This window comes from Plectropomus leopardus, chromosome 13 (genome assembly GCF_026936395.1).
Source record: "Plectropomus leopardus strain MGB_pleo_1.0 chromosome 13, ASM2693639v1, whole genome shotgun sequence".
In the NCBI taxonomy this organism is placed as follows: Eukaryota; Metazoa; Chordata; class Actinopteri; order Perciformes; family Serranidae; genus Plectropomus; species Plectropomus leopardus.
The window spans coordinates 15768077-15785953 of NC_142188.1; the positions used below are offsets into that span (position 1 = coordinate 15768077).

The 17877-nt window shown below is 40.4% G+C and overlaps 1 protein-coding gene across 4 annotated transcripts in view; it reads right to left on the bottom strand.

The window, feature by feature from the left end:
* Positions 1 to 2495: 2495 nt before the first annotated feature.
* The window catches only part of dlg5a (discs, large homolog 5a (Drosophila)), a 48236-nt gene continuing 32854 nt past the window's right edge, over positions 2496 to 17877 (bottom strand). For 2 of the 4 annotated variants that reach the window (XM_088086499.1, XM_088086497.1), the window contains exons 18-34: positions 17348 to 17492; positions 16877 to 17010; positions 16669 to 16758; positions 15447 to 15615; positions 14739 to 14816; positions 13566 to 13728; positions 11853 to 11986; positions 10506 to 10670; positions 10166 to 10349; positions 8274 to 8422; positions 7373 to 7543; positions 6603 to 6793; positions 6359 to 6502; positions 6004 to 6131; positions 5666 to 5775; positions 4643 to 4752; positions 2496 to 4557 (exon numbers count right to left, since the gene is read on the bottom strand). In XM_088086499.1, coding sequence (XP_087942625.1) covers positions 4454 to 4557; positions 4643 to 4752; positions 5666 to 5775; positions 6004 to 6131; positions 6359 to 6502; positions 6603 to 6793; positions 7373 to 7543; positions 8274 to 8422; positions 10166 to 10349; positions 10506 to 10670; positions 11853 to 11986; positions 13566 to 13728; positions 14739 to 14816; positions 15447 to 15615; positions 16669 to 16758; positions 16877 to 17010; positions 17348 to 17492 — 2369 coding nt within the window. In that variant the 3' untranslated portion in view covers positions 2496 to 4453. The remainder of the gene's footprint in view (positions 4558 to 4642; positions 4753 to 5665; positions 5776 to 6003; positions 6132 to 6358; positions 6503 to 6602; positions 6794 to 7372; positions 7544 to 8273; positions 8423 to 10165; positions 10350 to 10505; positions 10671 to 11852; positions 11987 to 13565; positions 13729 to 14738; positions 14817 to 15446; positions 15616 to 16668; positions 16759 to 16876; positions 17011 to 17347; positions 17493 to 17877) is intronic. The other 2 variants (XM_088086500.1, XM_042501797.2) reach the window with 2 other exon arrangements.

Sequence of the window (17877 nt, forward strand, 5' to 3'; positions counted from 1 at the left end):
TGCACCTGAAGTTTATCAGAGTGAGGAAACTAGTGAGCAAGACTTTGAGAGCCACATCCCTGTCGTTTTTCTCCAATGAACAATAAAAAGCCTGAGTTGGAGATGGTTTGAGGCATTGGTGGATGTTGTGGAGACACTGGGTGCTCTCTTGCCCCAATGAACCCGACAGGCAGCTGGAGGGTAGTCATCCACTGTGACATCATTGGCCAGAGGACAATGTGACCCCATACGCGGCACTCAGAGGGAAGAACCTCAAGCTAGAGGTGTCCAATCAACCAGCAAGATCTGGTGTAGCTACAGGCTGTGCAACTGCATGGAAAACAACTCTGACAGAATGCTGCAGAAGCTTTTCTTGGCGTGTAGACCACAATATGTGTTTGTCATGTTCAGAAGCCTAAACTCACATTCATCAGACCTCCAAGAACTGCACTCAAGAGTAAAAAAGTTCTTCACAGAGTTCGCAGAGAGACTTACTATTTAACCCTTTGAAACCTAGAACAACATCAATTTTCTTATTTCAACGGCTTTCACAAATATTAAAACCTTTTCACTTCAACTAAATTGGTGTAATTTCATTCAAAAACATGGAGCAACTTGGTAAGAAATGTTCCACAAATTGAAAGAAATTGGTAGATTTACTTTTTTTTCTTACATAGCTGGAGAAAAATGTCCATGGAAAATTTCTAGGGAAAAAAAAGAAACAAAAAGCTATTAAAAATATCTGTATAATTATTATAATTACATGTTCAAAATTATGTTACAGAATTCTAATTTTAAAATAACTGTCCTTGCTTATTTTGTTTGTTTTGTTTTATTTTTAACTAATTTCTCAGGTAATTTTCTTCTTTCGCTGCTAATTGCCTTCTTTCCATCATTTTGAGAGAAAACAATTTGCTCAGGTTTAAAGGGGTTTATCGCATATTTTGTACAATCCCTCCAGAGCATGTCTTAGAAAGGATGGATGCTGTCATGGTGCAGACATCTAGGCTCGCATCTTAACCATCTTCAAAGATTTTGATCTCAATAAGTCAGCATGATTAAATAAAGTCATAAATACAGTACGCCTGCATAATATTTACATGATAATTACCACAGTCCTTTTTGGCATGTTGCTCTCAGTGTCCTAGCACACATTGACCTGTCACTATCAAACTGCAAAACGTGATGTATGACTGCAGTGCTGCTGAAGAACAAATAGAGCCAAGGCGTCTTTAAAAGTGTATATAAACCTCAGAGTGCAGCTGCTTGTTTAATGCAGAAGCAAGGCCACATCTTTATCGCTCTCTGAGATCCTGTCAGATACTGTCACACTACCTTATCTCAACTCAGGAACTGATGGCCATTTCATCTGCCTCTTTTTTATTTGCTGCTGCTTTCAGCAAAATGGATTCATCCTCATATACATCTCTGAAGGACACTGTCACATTTCAGCGTAACATTTACAGAAAATTTGCTCTCAGCTCTCCTTTCATTCTCTGTCTTAAACCCTAATCTATATAAAAAGGATACAGAGGAGCATGTTGAAATTGTCTATTGAAAAAAAATCGGTAATACACAGCACATGATCTACAGTGTGGTTTCTTGTTATTTACTGTATAATTTGACTTAACTTACGGTTTGATATCATCATATGAATCAGAGCATATAAAATACTTTCTGTTCCTACGGGCACTTAAATGTAGGTATACAGCAGATCAAGAGAGTAACAATTTTTCTTTAGAGGAAAAGAGAAATTACTTATACTATAAGTATTTGTAAATACCGGGTACCTACATGGGGAAATTTAAAGAAACAGGTTGTAGGACTTCTCCCATGTGCCAAGCATGAACTCGCACTTTGGATTCCTTTAGCATTCATTGTTTAGGAGGTTCTTATGGGGAGCCAAATTATCCACAGAGCTCTCGTCTTCTCCAAAACAAACAGACCCAATGATTTAAAGAAAAAAAAGACAAAGTTTCACATTAAATCAGTGTTTTTATAATGCTGCTCATCGCAGGTGGATTGCTAACTAAGGTGGTGGACGTGAAAATGCAAACAGCCCTATCGACAGCAATAGACTGTTTATAAAGATGGTGTCTGACTGCAGTATAGGTCATAAAGCCTGCTAGTGAACGGGACATAGGCCATACTTAAAAACACAAAGTACATGCCAAATAAATTTAGATAGTTAGATAGTTTAGATAGATAGATAGTTTCTGTCACTGAAGGTAGTTATCATCACCCTGATGTTTGTTCAAATTTTTATGATAAGTTCAGTTTTAATTCGATTCTACAAAAAGGGGATTTTCTGCCATGATTGAGAGCTGTGACAGCCAATCTGTGTGCTGATGTTCAATTGAGCTGCTCATGATTGGTTGAACGGGTGTTTAGGCAGGAACGCCACGACAGCGGACATCACTACGGTGCAATCTCCGGCTCTGAATGACAAGGAGAAAAAATGTGTATTCCTTTTTTTCCCAGTATAAGAGTAACAAAAACTCAGAGTGAGTCCATACTGTGATACAGAAAATGAGTTTTATTCTCATGTTAATGTCTCAACATACAAATCACATTCTTTTTAATAAAAGAAAAGTTCAATCAGTACCTGGCATCTAGACGCTTTCTAAAAATACAACCAACGTTGTATCCCGCTCTCGCTCTAACATACACTATCTACTCAGAAAAATAGTAACATTAAAGTTTGCTTCTGCTTACTCTTTTTAGCCCAATAGTCAAACTTGTGGACCAATTTTTCCTTTGAAAAAACTGTGCAAGAATAGATCCCTTTTTAATAATTCAAATAAGAAGTGATCCTTTTTTTCTAATTAAGAATAAAAGGCCGTCAATGAAATGTAAGGAACTGATGTGATAGATAAAAACGTGAATTAGTTACAGTAGAAATCATAGTACCTATTGGTAGTCTACTGGAAACCTCTAACAGTTACATGTTGAAGGTTAACAGATAAACAAGTGCAAAACAGAAATAAAAGGATAAAGTTGCCTTAGTGGATTTTGGCACAATAAGATACAGGATATGGTTTTTCGAGGAAGGGCAGAATATTTTTGTCAATATTTTTTGCCTCCTGAATAAAAAATACAATTAAATAACAATGAAAAGTCACTAACATTTAAACAGATCAGAGGAAAATCCTTTAAGATATTACCCTGCAAATTTTGCTTCATAGTGTCTCTTTTAATGAGTACATCGATAAGTGACTGACAACCAACCACAGAAAAACAAAAATAAATTCTTTAAAAAAAACATGCTAATACCTGCTAAGACATGACTTGACCGCCAGACGTTCCTAGGCGTATGACCTAGTGAAAATACATGTAATATATATTTATATATATTTGCTTCTTTTTTTTCAGATGTATCTGCATACTGTATATGTTATACTCTATATTGTTGTTAAATATATGTTAAAGAGATAGAATGATAGTTACACAGTGGTCTGTCTAGCCCTGGAGTGCATTCTGAGGAGTTAACCCGTTGGCCGCCGCTTCGGCCTACCCTCAAAACCTCACCATTGTCTTGCGCTCTAAACTGTGCTGGTCTCAAATCAGCCCCTAAATCCTCTTTGCCACTATGGGTGAGATGATGCATTGAATCTTGGAAGAGAAACTTTCAAAAATCCTCTTCTAGCTACGTGACCAGGGGCTGGTTTCAGATCAGTCTTCTGCTCCGAAGGCACTTCCGAAAGGCCCATAAACTGTCCACATAGCCAGTTACTATAGAAACACAATGCATAGAGCAAACATCTATGTGTTTTGAGTTTTTCATGGCCGTCCCTGCTGGTAGTCAGGTTCAGTAAGACCACGGCTACATACTTCAAGAGGTTTGATGCTTTTGCGCGTTGCGAGGAATGTGATGTCTGATCCCGGCATTCCATTTCTATAGCATCGTATTCGTGCTATCAACCACAACTCAAATGAAATTGTCATTACGATTGTGAACAACAGTCTCAATGTTTTCTCTCTCTCTCGCACATTCACGCACAAACATACACAATTAGTTGTCAGTCGTCATCATATGGGTGCATAATTGTAGGGAAACCACAAAAGTCATTTGGTGCATGGGAGGGTCAGGGGGAGGCTGAACTTCATTAGTGTTGAGGTTTGGGCACACGGGGAGAGGAACACGCATTCAAGCAATATTGAACACCAATAGTCAGACTTGTCTTTTTACTGTAAACGGACGCTTACAATGCAGCATTACAAATACACCACCAGGAACCCTTAGGGAAGACTGACTGAATTTTTAACATCGAGATCCAGTGCTACTAACCTGCTCCGGAGCACATCAGAAATAAAGGAGGCTCTGATTAGAAATCAAGACAAAAATAAAAAAATATCAATAATTTACATAACTAGCTCACTGTAGTGTACCTATTGGTAGAGTGTGAAAGGGTTGATTAGTGTTTGGGGAATGGAGATGAGAGTCGCAGCTCGCTGTAGTGGTAGCTGGTCTCCTCTAGGGGCAGCCGAGGGGAGTCCACAGGACTTTACTTTGTTCTTGATCAACTATAGTTATGATCTGAGTGCAAATGTAAGGAAGGGTGCCACCTTGGACAATACCTGGAAACAAAGAGAAAGAGCTGACTGACACATAATGGGCAAATTATCTGTGTTGTTGTTGTTTTTTTAAATGTTTCATACAAACCTGTGAAGAATTTGCTGTACTCTTGCTCTATCTTCTGCGCACTTTCAAATTGCTCCTTGGAATGTTTTTGAGATACTTTGTCCCGCAGATAGACCGGATCTTTCTGCTCCCTGTGAAAAAAACATGCAGAGATTCATTCAGATCTAAGCGTTTGAGATATGAATTCATCACTAGTATCCACTTATATGCCTCATATTTTGTATATTGGGTCGAATTAAGCTTACTACAGAGCTCCTAAAGTCCCAAAAGGTGATTTTGTGTGCACAAGCTAATTATCTTGTGGGGAAATCATTAATTATCTTGTGCACACAAATGATCTTTATCTATAGAGATTTTTCCATTTATCAGACGAGACATTAATATGAGCTACCATCTTAAAGTACAGGACAGACCACCTGTCTGTCCTGTACTGTCCTGAGATATGAGATTATAGTTTATAGGCCAGGTGGACTATTCGCATAGTTTATTAATGTGTCCCAGGTTTTAAAGTATATCTTAATGGGAGACACTTTAGGGGCTTAGATACTTTAGGGGCTCCATAGCTTTCAATCAATCAGAGCGTCAATCGGCACTTGGGGCAGAATGCTTTTCTGAAAATACAAATTAAGTTACCTCGTGTATGTGCTGTATTGAAGTACATATTTTAAATGTGACAACCATGTCTGGTTAATCCTGGCTACACATTTACAACATACAACAAATAAGGAGTGAAGAAGGGATACAGCACTTGCACTGAGAGACTTTATTTTGAAAAGAAAGAACAAAAAAACAGGCAAGTTTCACCAGCTGTTTGGGATTATGCAAGAGTTTGAGTGGGGTGGGCTGCTTTGACAGACGCGCTAAAGGGTTCATGGTGGGATGGAGAGTGTGAAGGCTTATCCTGCTCCATCCATCCATACTCGCACACACACAGACACAGACACACACAGACACAGACACACACACAGACAGACACACACACAGACAGAGTGGGGAAGCCACTGTGCCAGGACAGTGTATGTGGCACCAAGAATTGCTACTTACTTGATCTGTTTTGCGTTTTTGTAGCGGACAAAGACAACAATTGGATAAATGTGAACGCTGTGGAGCCTTTCGATGGCGTGCGGGGCGATATCGAGCAAACAGTGACAGCCCTGTATCCAAAATAGAGATCAGAACAATGTAATTCAACACACTTTTCTGAGAGACTTTGAAACAATTGACACCGTTAGGAGCAGGAATCCTGCATTTTATTTATCGATATTTAAGATAAAAAACGCTGCAGCAGTGATAGCTTATCTCAAGCAGAGACTAAAGACAAATTGAAGCCACTTTATCTTTCCTGATAAAATCTCATGAAAAAGAAAAGCACTGTCTAATACCTTATCTGTTATTTCCTTTATAGAAGCAACAGTGGTAACGTCAAAATGGCCACTCCTGCGCTTGTAGTCGATGAAGAGGCAGTCTTTGACGCCCCGCTCGATGGCTTGCTGCGATGCTTTCATCACCTCTGCAAACACGACAGAAAGAGTAAAAGGGTGAAGAAAGTTGAGAGGACAAAGCAGGGATATTCCTCAAAGTTCCCACAAATTAAGTCTTTGTGTACCAATTCTGCCATTTCTACTACCCAAGCTTCTTATTAAAGATTTAAAATTACCCAAAAGTTCTTAAGAATTCAGATTAATTATTTATTCCTCTGATGAGTAAGACTGCAACATCTTGATGAGGTGAACTCACCCAGTACACATCTGCAGAACTTCCCAGGAGACTCTTTAACCAGCATCTCCTTTACGGGGTCAGTGAGCGGCCCGAGGATTAGTACCGGTCGTGGAGAGGTGCACTCCACCTTCTGGACCCGCTGGTATGCCAAGCTGACGCAGTCTGACACACAGAACACACAGATCAATCAAAAAGAAGTTTTACGTGGTGTCATTTTGATGCTTATTTTTAATATTTAACCCAAAATATCTTCTCTTCTCACCATCGAGGAAGGGGATGGAGTCCGTGCTGATGGCGTCCAGAGCCATCATCTCTTTGCTGTCTTTTGAGCTGCTGCGTTTGTGTTTCTGTTTCCTCCTGAAGAAGGATCTGCGTGCTGCTGCAGAGAGAGTTTTACTGGAGTCTTCCTTCATTTCTGTCACACTGTGTCTGCGGTAAAACTCTTGGTCCATCCTACAGCACACACACACACACACACACAGAAACACTAATTTAATTGAAGGCGATGCGCAAAAACAGGCTGTGTGTGCATCAGTGTTGAAAAATGAGACGTGTGTTTTTATTTTAGGGAAATTTCAGTAGATTTCAGTAGATTGTCAGAGGATTGTCTTACAGATGTCAAGAAACAATTTGTTGCGGTAAGGTTAGAGCAAAGCCTGTTTAGATTAGGCACATACTTCTGAGATTCAAGGTTGGCTGAACAAAATAATGAATCTTTATTGATTTTAGCTTTTGTTTGGGATTTATTGTTGCTGACTAATGGCTCTTCAGGGCCAAGTACAAAAACATAAAAAAGAAAACAAAAATTGTTCAGTAACATCAATGCGTGTCTGCAGAGTCACATGACAAGAGGACAACATGACCTTGCAGCAAGTGCAAAAGGACAGCCCGAAACATATGCAAGAGAAATGACATTACATATGATTCCTACATCGCAGCAGTATGGCACAGATTGTTGTCACAGCTGTTACAAACTGTCCTCCAGCTCAAAAATGTATGTGTGTGTAAGCGTGCATTGCATTCTCCACCCACATGTACTTGCTGGGGATCTGCCCCCTCTGGATCTGCTGTGCGTTCTCATCTAGCTGCCAGGCCATCCACGTCCCGAAGCTGCCCTTTGGTAAAGACTCATCCACGTAAAGGATGTCGTCCTTCTTAAAACTGAGGTCCCCCTCGGCCTCCCCCACCCGGTCGTAAAGTGCTCTGGTGAGAGGGAGAGACAAAGATAGATGGGTGGGGGGGGGGGTTATGAAGAGCGGGACGAGGGAGCCGAGCAGCATAAAGTTGACGAAGTGAGAGAGCAGGTGAGGTATCAGACAAGAAAGGTGTGAAAGGAACAAGATCATGAGATAGGAGCAGGATAAGAAAGGAAGTGTAGAGAAAGTTTATCTACTGACAGTATGTTTGCCTCTTGGTGGAGCCTCGTAAGTAATTCCCGAGCAGCCTATCTGTGACAGCCAGCCGGGCTGAGTGTATTTACTGCGGATGACATCACAAGCCCACTTGCCTATATGACAAGTGACTGCGGCAGCTGCGGCAACACGCCCTGACAGACTCCCAACAATAAAACGTGACTATTTTAGAGCTTCATTTTCCGTTCATATACAGTGTGTTTCTAATGGCCTGGAACACACTGAGCACTAAAATGGATGAGGTGTTGGGTCTGCTGCGTAGCGAGTTGAGAGATTAGATAACCTAAATTTGTGGTGTGATTAGCAGCATTGCAGTCACACGCTGGATCTGGGACATAATTGGTTTGATGAAAAAGATTCCAGCTTGTCCATGGGGCGCTCCAGTGGTGGTTCTAAATTTAGCAGCATGGACAGAGATGAGGCTGCTTGGGGAAAATTAGTGTGGTCTTTTTACAGAGCTGTTACACATTACTGTGCAACAATAATCTGTGTGCATGTGTGATGTGTATTTGTGCTTTTACCTAATATAAAAGCCATCTCCTGGAACATCTTTGAGCGCGCTGAAGTCTTCTGGCCGATGCTGCACCTTCAGCGTGACCGTCTCTGCAGGCTTCAGCATCTCGACGTACACCTCTTCTGCCGTCTTATTCTTCATATTCACCGAGTTGTACTGAAAGAGAAGCGGTGAAAAGGAAACCAGGATTACAGCCCCGCGGTTGTATGCCTCCGCGAACCACTCAAATTGTAATTACATTTTACATCCATGTCCATGAAAATATGGACGCTTCAGGCATATCTTTAACCAGGCAGCTCAGCAGATCTATACAATCATCTCAGTTTCAAGATGAACGCCCAAGATTAGTCACCAACTCAGTATCTGACCAAATGCCTCCCCTTCTGTTCCTGAGTCACTGCGTTGAATAATGGCCATAAAAGCATTTTTGCAAAACACTATGATGTCACAGTGAAGCTGACCTTTGACCTTTTGGATGTAAAATGTCATCACTTCATCATTTTATCCTAGTAGACATTTTTGTGAAATTTTGTCATAATTGTTGTATCAATTCTTATTATTGTTATGGTTAAAAAAACATATTTTGTGAGGTCACAGTGACCTTGACCTTTGATTTTCATCCACCAAGGTCTAATCCCTTAATTTGTTAGACCAAGTTGACATTTGTGCCGATTTCGACAAAAAATACCCCTCAAGAAGTTCTTGAGATATCGTGTTCAAGAAAATGGAATGGATGCAGCTCCCAGTGACCTTGACCTACGACGACAAAAATCAAATCACTTCATTCTTGAGTCCAAGAGGAACGTTTGTGCCAATTTGAAGAAATTCCCTCAAAGCCTTATCAAGATAACTCATTCACGTGAATAAGACAGATGAAAGGTCACTGTGACCTTGACTTTTGACAACCAAATACTTATCGGTTCGTGGTTTAGTCCAAGTGGATGTTTGGCTCAAATTTGAAGAAATACCAGTAAGGCATTCTTTAAATGTCCCATTCAAAAGAGCGGGACGGACGGACACACGACCAGAAAACAAAATGCCTCTGGCCACAGCGATCACCAGCGCTGAGGCGTTAGAAGAGCAAGTGAACTTCACATCATGAAAAAATAAGAAACTCAGGTTAAGTAGCAGAGAAATTCGGTCTGTGTTTGCACTCATCTGTGTATCCATTTGTCGTGCCTGTGAAGGGTCCACTCGTAAACAGCTATGTTTCCTCTGAGCTTTCAGCTGTATCAAAGTGTCGCAGTATTGATTTGTGCCATGTATGAAGGAAGAAAAACAAACAGGATGGGAGATTGAAGGACAGACTGACGATGAAGCTGCACAGCAATTCAGAAAGCAGGCCCTTTGTGGCGAAGAGCTAAGTGGAAGCATGCCACGAATTGTCTGTTATGAGTTTGGGGTGCTCTGAATGGATCACCGACGTGGAGTGAGAGAGAGCGCAGACGAAGAGAAGATCAATGAGTAACAATGACAGGCAGGAAGAAAATAAATGCCAGCACCTTCCGACAGTGCTGGAGTCTAAAGTGACAATAGCACGCAAAGCTTTGCAACATCTTATTGTACGAGTTTAGCATGAGAAAAACTGACACCTACAATTTTAAAATGTTTAAGAAAAATCCACACCAATTCCTTTTGTGAAATTGAATAAAATCTCCTCTTAAAAGATCTGCCTCTCTAGTTACACATCAGACCGAGTAAAAATACTTCATGTGCTTAAGTGATTGTAAATGTGACAAGCACGAACCTACATAAATCATCATATTTTTGCACAGTATGTTTGTCAGTTGCTGAAGCGTTTGTGCATTATGTGCAGTTTTTCTTACATAAATTACGAATAGGAAACAGGTTGGATGTGCAAGTGTGTTGGAGTGAAAGCAGAGTTGCACGAGTCCACACCTCCACAATGAGGTCCCCAGGAAGAAGTCCATCGGGGCCTCTGGCAGGACTGTCCTCATCCAGGCTCTCAATGTAGACGCCCCGTAGGTTCCCTCCGCAGAGTGTGACTCCCACCTCCACCCCAGGCCTGCGAACCGTCACAAGCCGAGGCTCACCCACCTTCCTGCCGCCCTCAGACGGCATTCTAGAGGACAAAAAGGAGTCAGTTAGAGTTACGGTAATGTAATGGTGTGGCATGGAGTAAAAATGTCTCTCACTTATAAAGTATCTTCTTTTTTTCTTTTTTAAAAACTTTTAAACTTAATGTTTATGTGGGTTGTAGGCGTAGCTGTAGGGTCACCTGACAAAGTTGTGGGGACTGGTGGTGGGCGTGGTCTGCTTGGAGGAAGGAGTGAGCGTGCCCTCGTCCTGTTCGCTCAGTGTATCGATGGTGGAGTGATTGTCGGGCGTGCCAGTTCCGCTCCCCTGGGGAGTCGACTGAGTGCTGACTGGCTCAAGACGGGAGCTGCACCAAGCAAAAAATATTTAAAAAATAAATAAAATCCAACATTTTGATTACTTAAACAAACTGAATTACACAAAGCCTCCATCACTGTAGAGGTACAGTGTCAATTTACATACAATGTGAACCAAAAATTTTGAGTTTATAAGTTTTAAAAACAGTTACTTTCAAAACAAAAAAGCTACTTTGATACATTACGTTTCTATGCATTTTTACACATACATGTTTTTTGTTATTCTATTGTACTTAATTTTATTTAAAATGATGTCTTTATGTTTGTGCACTTGGTTTAAATATTAAGCACGAGTCAAAGTTCTTGTTAAGTGCAAATTTACATGGCATTAAGCATTTGTAATTTTTATTCTGATAAAAGCTGGCATTTTTTACTCTCAGATATCAATATCAATATCAGATGTACTTAAACTGAACTGAAATATTTCACATGAACACGATCCTCAACCTACAATTTAGTATTCAATTGATTTAATTTAATTTCCCATTTATTGATTGATTGTTTTTTTAATACATTAATTTATTTAGTTTTACACTGTATATTTATTTATTTACTTTATTATTAATTTACTCTTTTTGGGGTGGCGGGCTGGGGTGGATTACATATGTGTTAAATCTTCAGTCATCATATTGAGATTTTGCTCATATGTCTAGTTTTTTGTTTTTCTTCGTATGTTTGAGTATTTGCGCTTACATATACACATGTACTGGTGTGAGTGTATGTGTTTGTCCTTTTTTATTGTTACTAAAATCAATAAAGGCACTGTTGGGAAAAAAATATCCACATCAATTGCAGGATTGGACTCAATTCTAATATAAGTTAGACTTAAGTTTGCATATTATGAGTAATTAAAGATGAACAGTTAAATAGTTAATTACATCTTTAGACATGGCAAATCGCTGCCATGGCAAACTGCTGTTCCCTTTATGTTAATTCAACAAAAAAAGTGTGGATGCAATGAAAATGTATCATCTGGCCTCACTGCTCAAAAAAAGAAAAATACCACAAATGCATTTAGAGAACACCTGGCTGTTTAAAACATTATTAATATCCATGTCATTCTTAAACTGAAACGCTTACTGGAACTGATTCAGGAATGAGCCGTGCAGCACACCTGGGACCAACCCCACACTGAACATCTATAGGCAATTCAACAAGAAACATCGTGTTACCTGGAGCGAGAGTGGTTGCCCAGCTGGTACATGTGTGGGTTGTACTGAGCCATAATGGTGATGGTGTCACACTGCTGGCCGATGATGAGGCGAGCCTGCTGCTCCGTGGCGTTTCGCAGGTTGATGCCATTATACTAATGAAGGACATAAAGTATGATCAGGGACAGAGTTTTAAGAGGGATGGGGTTACTAAAAGAACATGGCGATATGAACACAGTATGCGCCCAGTCTATTAAGGGTTTTAAGTCATTAGTAGCACTTGACAGAGAAGATTGACGGGGGGATTCATTTTACACCCATTTTCAAAGTCTTAAAAAGAGTGCATACTCTATGTTGTGTAAAGAGACCAGGCAGCCATTATTTGCATTATTTGCTGTGGTTATGTAAAACCACTAATACGTATTTATATATTTTGTTTTGTTTTATTTACCCAATGCATGCATCTCAGTCATTCATGACACATCATTATCATCTTCATCATATTGAACAGAGTTACAGCACAAGGAAATGTCATCTTGCCACCACAGAGGTAAACATCTGCCTTTATTTAATCTCTTTAAGCCTAATCTATTTGTAATGGAGGAAAAAATTAAGTGTGAACAAGATTATAATTCACGTCTAATTTAAAGGTCCAGTATGTAGGATTTTGTGGCCATATATTGGCAGAAATGGAAAATAATGTATGTTTTCTTTGGTGTATAATCAGCTAAAATTAATGTTACTACAGTACCCCAGAAAAAATTCTGGGGTACTGTAGAACTGCTTTATTCTGTAGAACTGCTTTATTCTCTGTTTTTAACTGTTTAAATCTGGCCTGTTTGTTTTGGTGAGGAAGAGACCTCTGTGGATAATTCAGCTCACATTAAAAACCTCCTGAATGTTTGGGTCTTAAGGTGCTGGGGGAGTGACCCTTCAGTGAGGTGCCAAACAGCATTGAAGAAACACTTCATTCAGTGTTTTTACTGTTTTAAATCACCTGATCCATTTGTTTTGGAGAGGAGACCTCTGCAGATAAATGTGGCTCCTGATAAAAACATCCTGAACGGTGAACACTGAAGGAATTCAAAGCGGAAAAGTTTTAGCTACTTGCATTTTGTAATCCTCACTAACAGATGCCTCTAAATCTCCCTAAATCTTACACAATATTTATTTTAAAAAATACCCATATGTTTATAAGTTCATCTGAAATGAACTGAAAATCCATTATGTTCTTGGATCACTGTAAAAAAGTGTATATTTTTCTGGGCCAGGGACTTAGATCATGGCTAACTAATTTAACGAGCAAAGTAGGTAACTGGCAACCAAGTATCTGCAAAGTTTTCTTTTCAAAAACATCTCTTTTTACTTTTTCTTTTAACTACTCCAACTGTGCAGCATCCACAGAGCAGTAGTGTATTTGCCCTCTTGATGTGACACTGCAACAGAATTTCAGCTTGTGCAGCCATTTCATATGGAGTGAAAACACCCTTTCGGCAAATGCATTTTCAGCAGTTATTAAAAACTGGGAACTGTGACAAAACTAATGAATGCAGTCTTCCAGGAAGTTAAGCTATATGGAATAAATGTGTGGTAGGCAGCAAAATGAAATAAACATACAGTATATATTAGTAATCAATATTATACTGCTCCTGTGTTGTTGTGCTCCTCGACAGGCATTCCTATTTATGCTGCTGGAAACGGTAACCTTTCCAACACACAGTAGGCTGTTCATACCTCCAGTAATTGGTCTCCATACTCCAATCCTGCCTGGTGGGCGATGCTACCTCCAGTAACTTTAGAGACAAAGATCCCTCCGTTCTCCCCACTGACGATGGAGATGCCCAGAGGCTCTGCACCTTTGTGCACAATGACATTGCGTGGTTCCTCCAAGTATGGCCTGGTGGGGAAGAGGAAAGTGTATAAATGAACAGCATCTGAGAAAAGCAGTTGCAGGCTGCCACACAGGAGCACTCTGAGAGGGAGAGGTGCTGTCACAGTTGGACAGACCAGTTATTTACAGCTCTGGAGAGTTGCTTGCTACCTTGGCTTTTCCTCTTGTCATACAAAACCATATCTGGTCCAAAATATAAACACTATCAATAAAGAATTTTTGAGGCCGAGCTTACATTTCCCCCCAGGCCTGTAAATTGAGCATCACTCCAAAACGCCACTTTAGGTCTGGATTACAGAGGAACAGGGACAGGTTTGGAGTGAAGACACACTGTGTGCAACATCATAACACAGGCAAATGAAACCCTTTCACATGAAGATTTGCATGAAATTTCTGTGTCTTAATTACAAGTTGGCTTTGGACATGGCATACAGTTCCATGTAGGCAGGTAAGAGGAATGGATTAGCAGCCAGAGACAGGGGCAAACAGAGTGGTGGTGTACAAACAAGACCATGACCCAGAAGCTCAAGGCTGAATAATAATACCGTTGCATAACATATATACTGTGGAATAAAAAGGTGACTTGACTTAGGGCCAAAATACAAACATGCATGTTGACCACATCGTCATCATGGGGCATGGACACCGCATGCAATATCTGAGATTCAAGTGGGTTTTTTCGACATGGAGGGAGGCAAGTGCAGACATGTAAACACTGAACCTTTGAAGTTCAGCAAGTGTAGCTAATCATGTCTATTTTTTTGGTTTCCTTAGGCACTAATATTGAGGCATGCAAAGAGCTTGCAATCTGAATATTAAACCACGCTCTTGTGGAGGATAGAAAACATCACAATTCTTCTTCTGCATCCCATAAACTGCACAAGACTATTCTGTTTCTCTCTGTTTTCTGCTAATCAGCTGCACTGAAGCATGTGCACGATGTGAACTCGAGGGTGTGGGTGTGGGGGTGGGGGGGGGGCATTCCCTTGTTTGTAGCACTATAAGGGAGAACGAACCTGAGGCTCCTGAGAGAGGAGAACCTCGGCCTTGCAGCCAGAGGAATCCTTAGAAAAGATCTGTTACGGTAAAGAGATCTGGAAGGTTGCAGAGAGGCGGGAGGAAGATAAAGAGCAAAATGGAGGACAGATATCATACAAAGACAGTAACAGCGTAAAAGACTGAGAGGTGCCAGCAATGCAAAATGGGACAGAAATATTGGAAGAAAGAAAGAAAGAGATAAAATCCCAACACATCTGCTTCTTTTTTTTGGAAACAGCAAGAAGCTTCCATAAAATTATTGAGAGTATTAATCGGATTTCAATCTGAATTTCAATGTGGGATTGCACAGCTCGGACCAGGATAGACCTGTTGCTTGGCAACGCCTTTTGAAATAGCCTAAGAGGATCCCTGAGGGCAGACGTAGGCCATATCCTACCTGCTTCTGAAGTGATCCTGATAATCACACTCTCCATCAGTTACCCAACAGCTACACCATGTGCAGAGCCCTTTTCTCAGTATCACAGTCCTAAAGCACAGCTGCACTGATCAACTAGACACCAATAACAATCATCTCATTAATATTCTGAACAAGTCATCTGTGATCTGTCAACTTCCAATTTGCCAATGTAAATTTTCCAGTCAGCACCGTCACACTGGTGCACACGTCATCCAACTGGGCAGTTATTTTCTGGTGTACTGCTTCTCAATATTCGTTTCTCTCATACCTGTCTTTCCTGCGCTCCCCTATTGGCACAGGGCTGACCGAGATCCGAGGTAAAGTGGAAATGGAGCCTTGCGATTGGCTGCTGGCAAACGAGGAAGTCTCCAGATTGAGTGGTGATTGTGGAGGTGTGATGAGACTGGGACTGCTACACTCAGAGTGCGAGAGGGAGCCTGGATTTAGGAGAGGAGGAGCAGAATAGGACTGAATGAGGGTGTGTGCATTTTAAAAGGACATCTCACATTCAGAATCAGATTTCTATAAATTGTCGTTGTGTGTTGTGTGGAGAGCACTGTGTTATTAAGTTATAAAATAAATAAAAAATCTATTTTAAAAAAGGAAATATTACTGAGCTCCCTGTCAGCAATTTGTAGCTTATCTTTCTCTCTGAACACTATCTGTGCACTCAGGATGCACATTAACGTTGTGTGCAGAGGAGATAAAAGTGTCAGAATCTGATGGTAACCAAAAGGTTAAAAAGACTGAAAGGTTCAAACTAGGGCTGCATCTAATATTTCATTATCGATTAATCCACCGATAATGCTCATCACGATTTTTCAGAGCCCAAACTAACATCTTCAAGTTGTTTTTTTTCCAAGCCTTAGATTTAAGAGGCTTTAACCAGCAACTGTTTGACACTTTTGCTTGAAAAGTGACCACAATTAATAATCGATATTCACAGAACAAATAATAAGAGTCAAATAATTTTATTTAAACTGACTCATCGATTAATCAGCTAAATGTTGCAGCTCTTGATCACACATGCTGACAAACTGCACACACTGATGATCAAAAATGTACAATTCAGGTGTCTCAACGAGATTACCACATAGAAGTTTGACATTTAAGGTTTTTCTGGTGGCGAGAAACCTCAATTTAAAACTTTATAAAGACAATGATCTTATAACTCAGTGAGACTGATTGAGTTAAACCATGTTGAATTAAAAAGAAGTAAATAAGACTAGACCTATAGCCGCAACTGTGCAGCTTGATTGATGGGGTTTTAAAGTGTTTTATCCCTTTAAAATCAGAGCAAATTAGTAAGTAATAATAATAAAATAATAAAAATAAGTAAAAAAAAAAAATACAAAAAGACAAAAAAATGACTTTAAGAAAGTGTGAAAAATAAAATAAAATTAAAAAATGTATAACAAATTTTAAATATAATATCATAAAATCAAAACTGATGTCTAAACGGTTAAAACTCGTAGTGGTGAGCGCAGTACCTCTGTCCGACCCCAGCATGGAGCGAGGGTAGCGGGGAGTGGAAGGGATTTTGATCCTCTCTGTGCGGTACTGGACATTATTGGAAGAACCTGGCAGAGGGATGAGATGATACAAGAATGAATGCTGTGACATAATATCCAAAACGAAAAAGGGCACCGAGTCTGTGACCTTTACGTGTGTGTGTGCGTGCATGAGTGTCGGACTGACCGAGCCGTGCGCTGGAGGGCAGTGAGTTTGTACCGTGTGAAGCTCTGCTGCTGCGTGAGGACGAGGATTCAGAGTAGTCACTCGTGCGTTTTTGCTGGCTCAGGTCCAGGCTCAGACGACCCTGGTGTTGTGGGCTACAGAAAAAAAAAAAGCCTTAGGAAACACTCATAAAGTTATGCATGCAACGCTGATACAATTGTTTGAACATTTAAGATATTTTACGGTTCAGAGTTAATTAAACTGATGGGCTGAGCTAAATCACAACTACACAATATTAAAATGGAAGCAACGGTAGGAAATTCTTTACTGCTCTAACCCAAATTCAATTATGTGACTTTGCCTTTAGGAAATACGCTAATTATGAAGTATTAGTCATCATAACAGAAACCCAGCAGAAACACTGAACCGACAATTTAAGAGCCTGTGAGGTTTTAAGGGTCAAAGAAACGGTGAGTGTGAAAAGGAGGTAACCTGGTGTGGGTGTGCTGGTGACATATCTGCGAGGCGACAGATGGACAGTTGCTGGTGTGAACCCGGTGACTGCGCACCGTGTACACTGGATTCCTCATCACGGCCGTCACAGCGGGGCAAGGAGCCAGACCCCGGTGGGCTGAATCTGACATGAGTAAAACACACACGCAATGTTAAAGAGGGGGGGAATAGAGAACCCCAGTAATGAGTCCTAAAACACTGAAAGTAATTAGTGTTTCCTCCGGTTCCCTCGTCTCAAAGTCAGTGGGTTTTTTGAATGGGTTTTTGGTTAGAAGCCTGAAATGAGGTCTGTGGTTAACACAAGCTGAAGAGGCTTACATTTTTTGTTCTAAGACATACATGAAATCAGAAAATACCCCACTTCTGAACTTTAAAGCTTTTACGTCTTAAAAAAGGGGACTGCTAACAAGCGGCTAAATGGGACTACAGAACGTCATCACATCAAGGCGTGCCAAACACGCTTTACAGCCTCGTAAAGGAAGCATAGACAAGTTCCACATTTCACACAC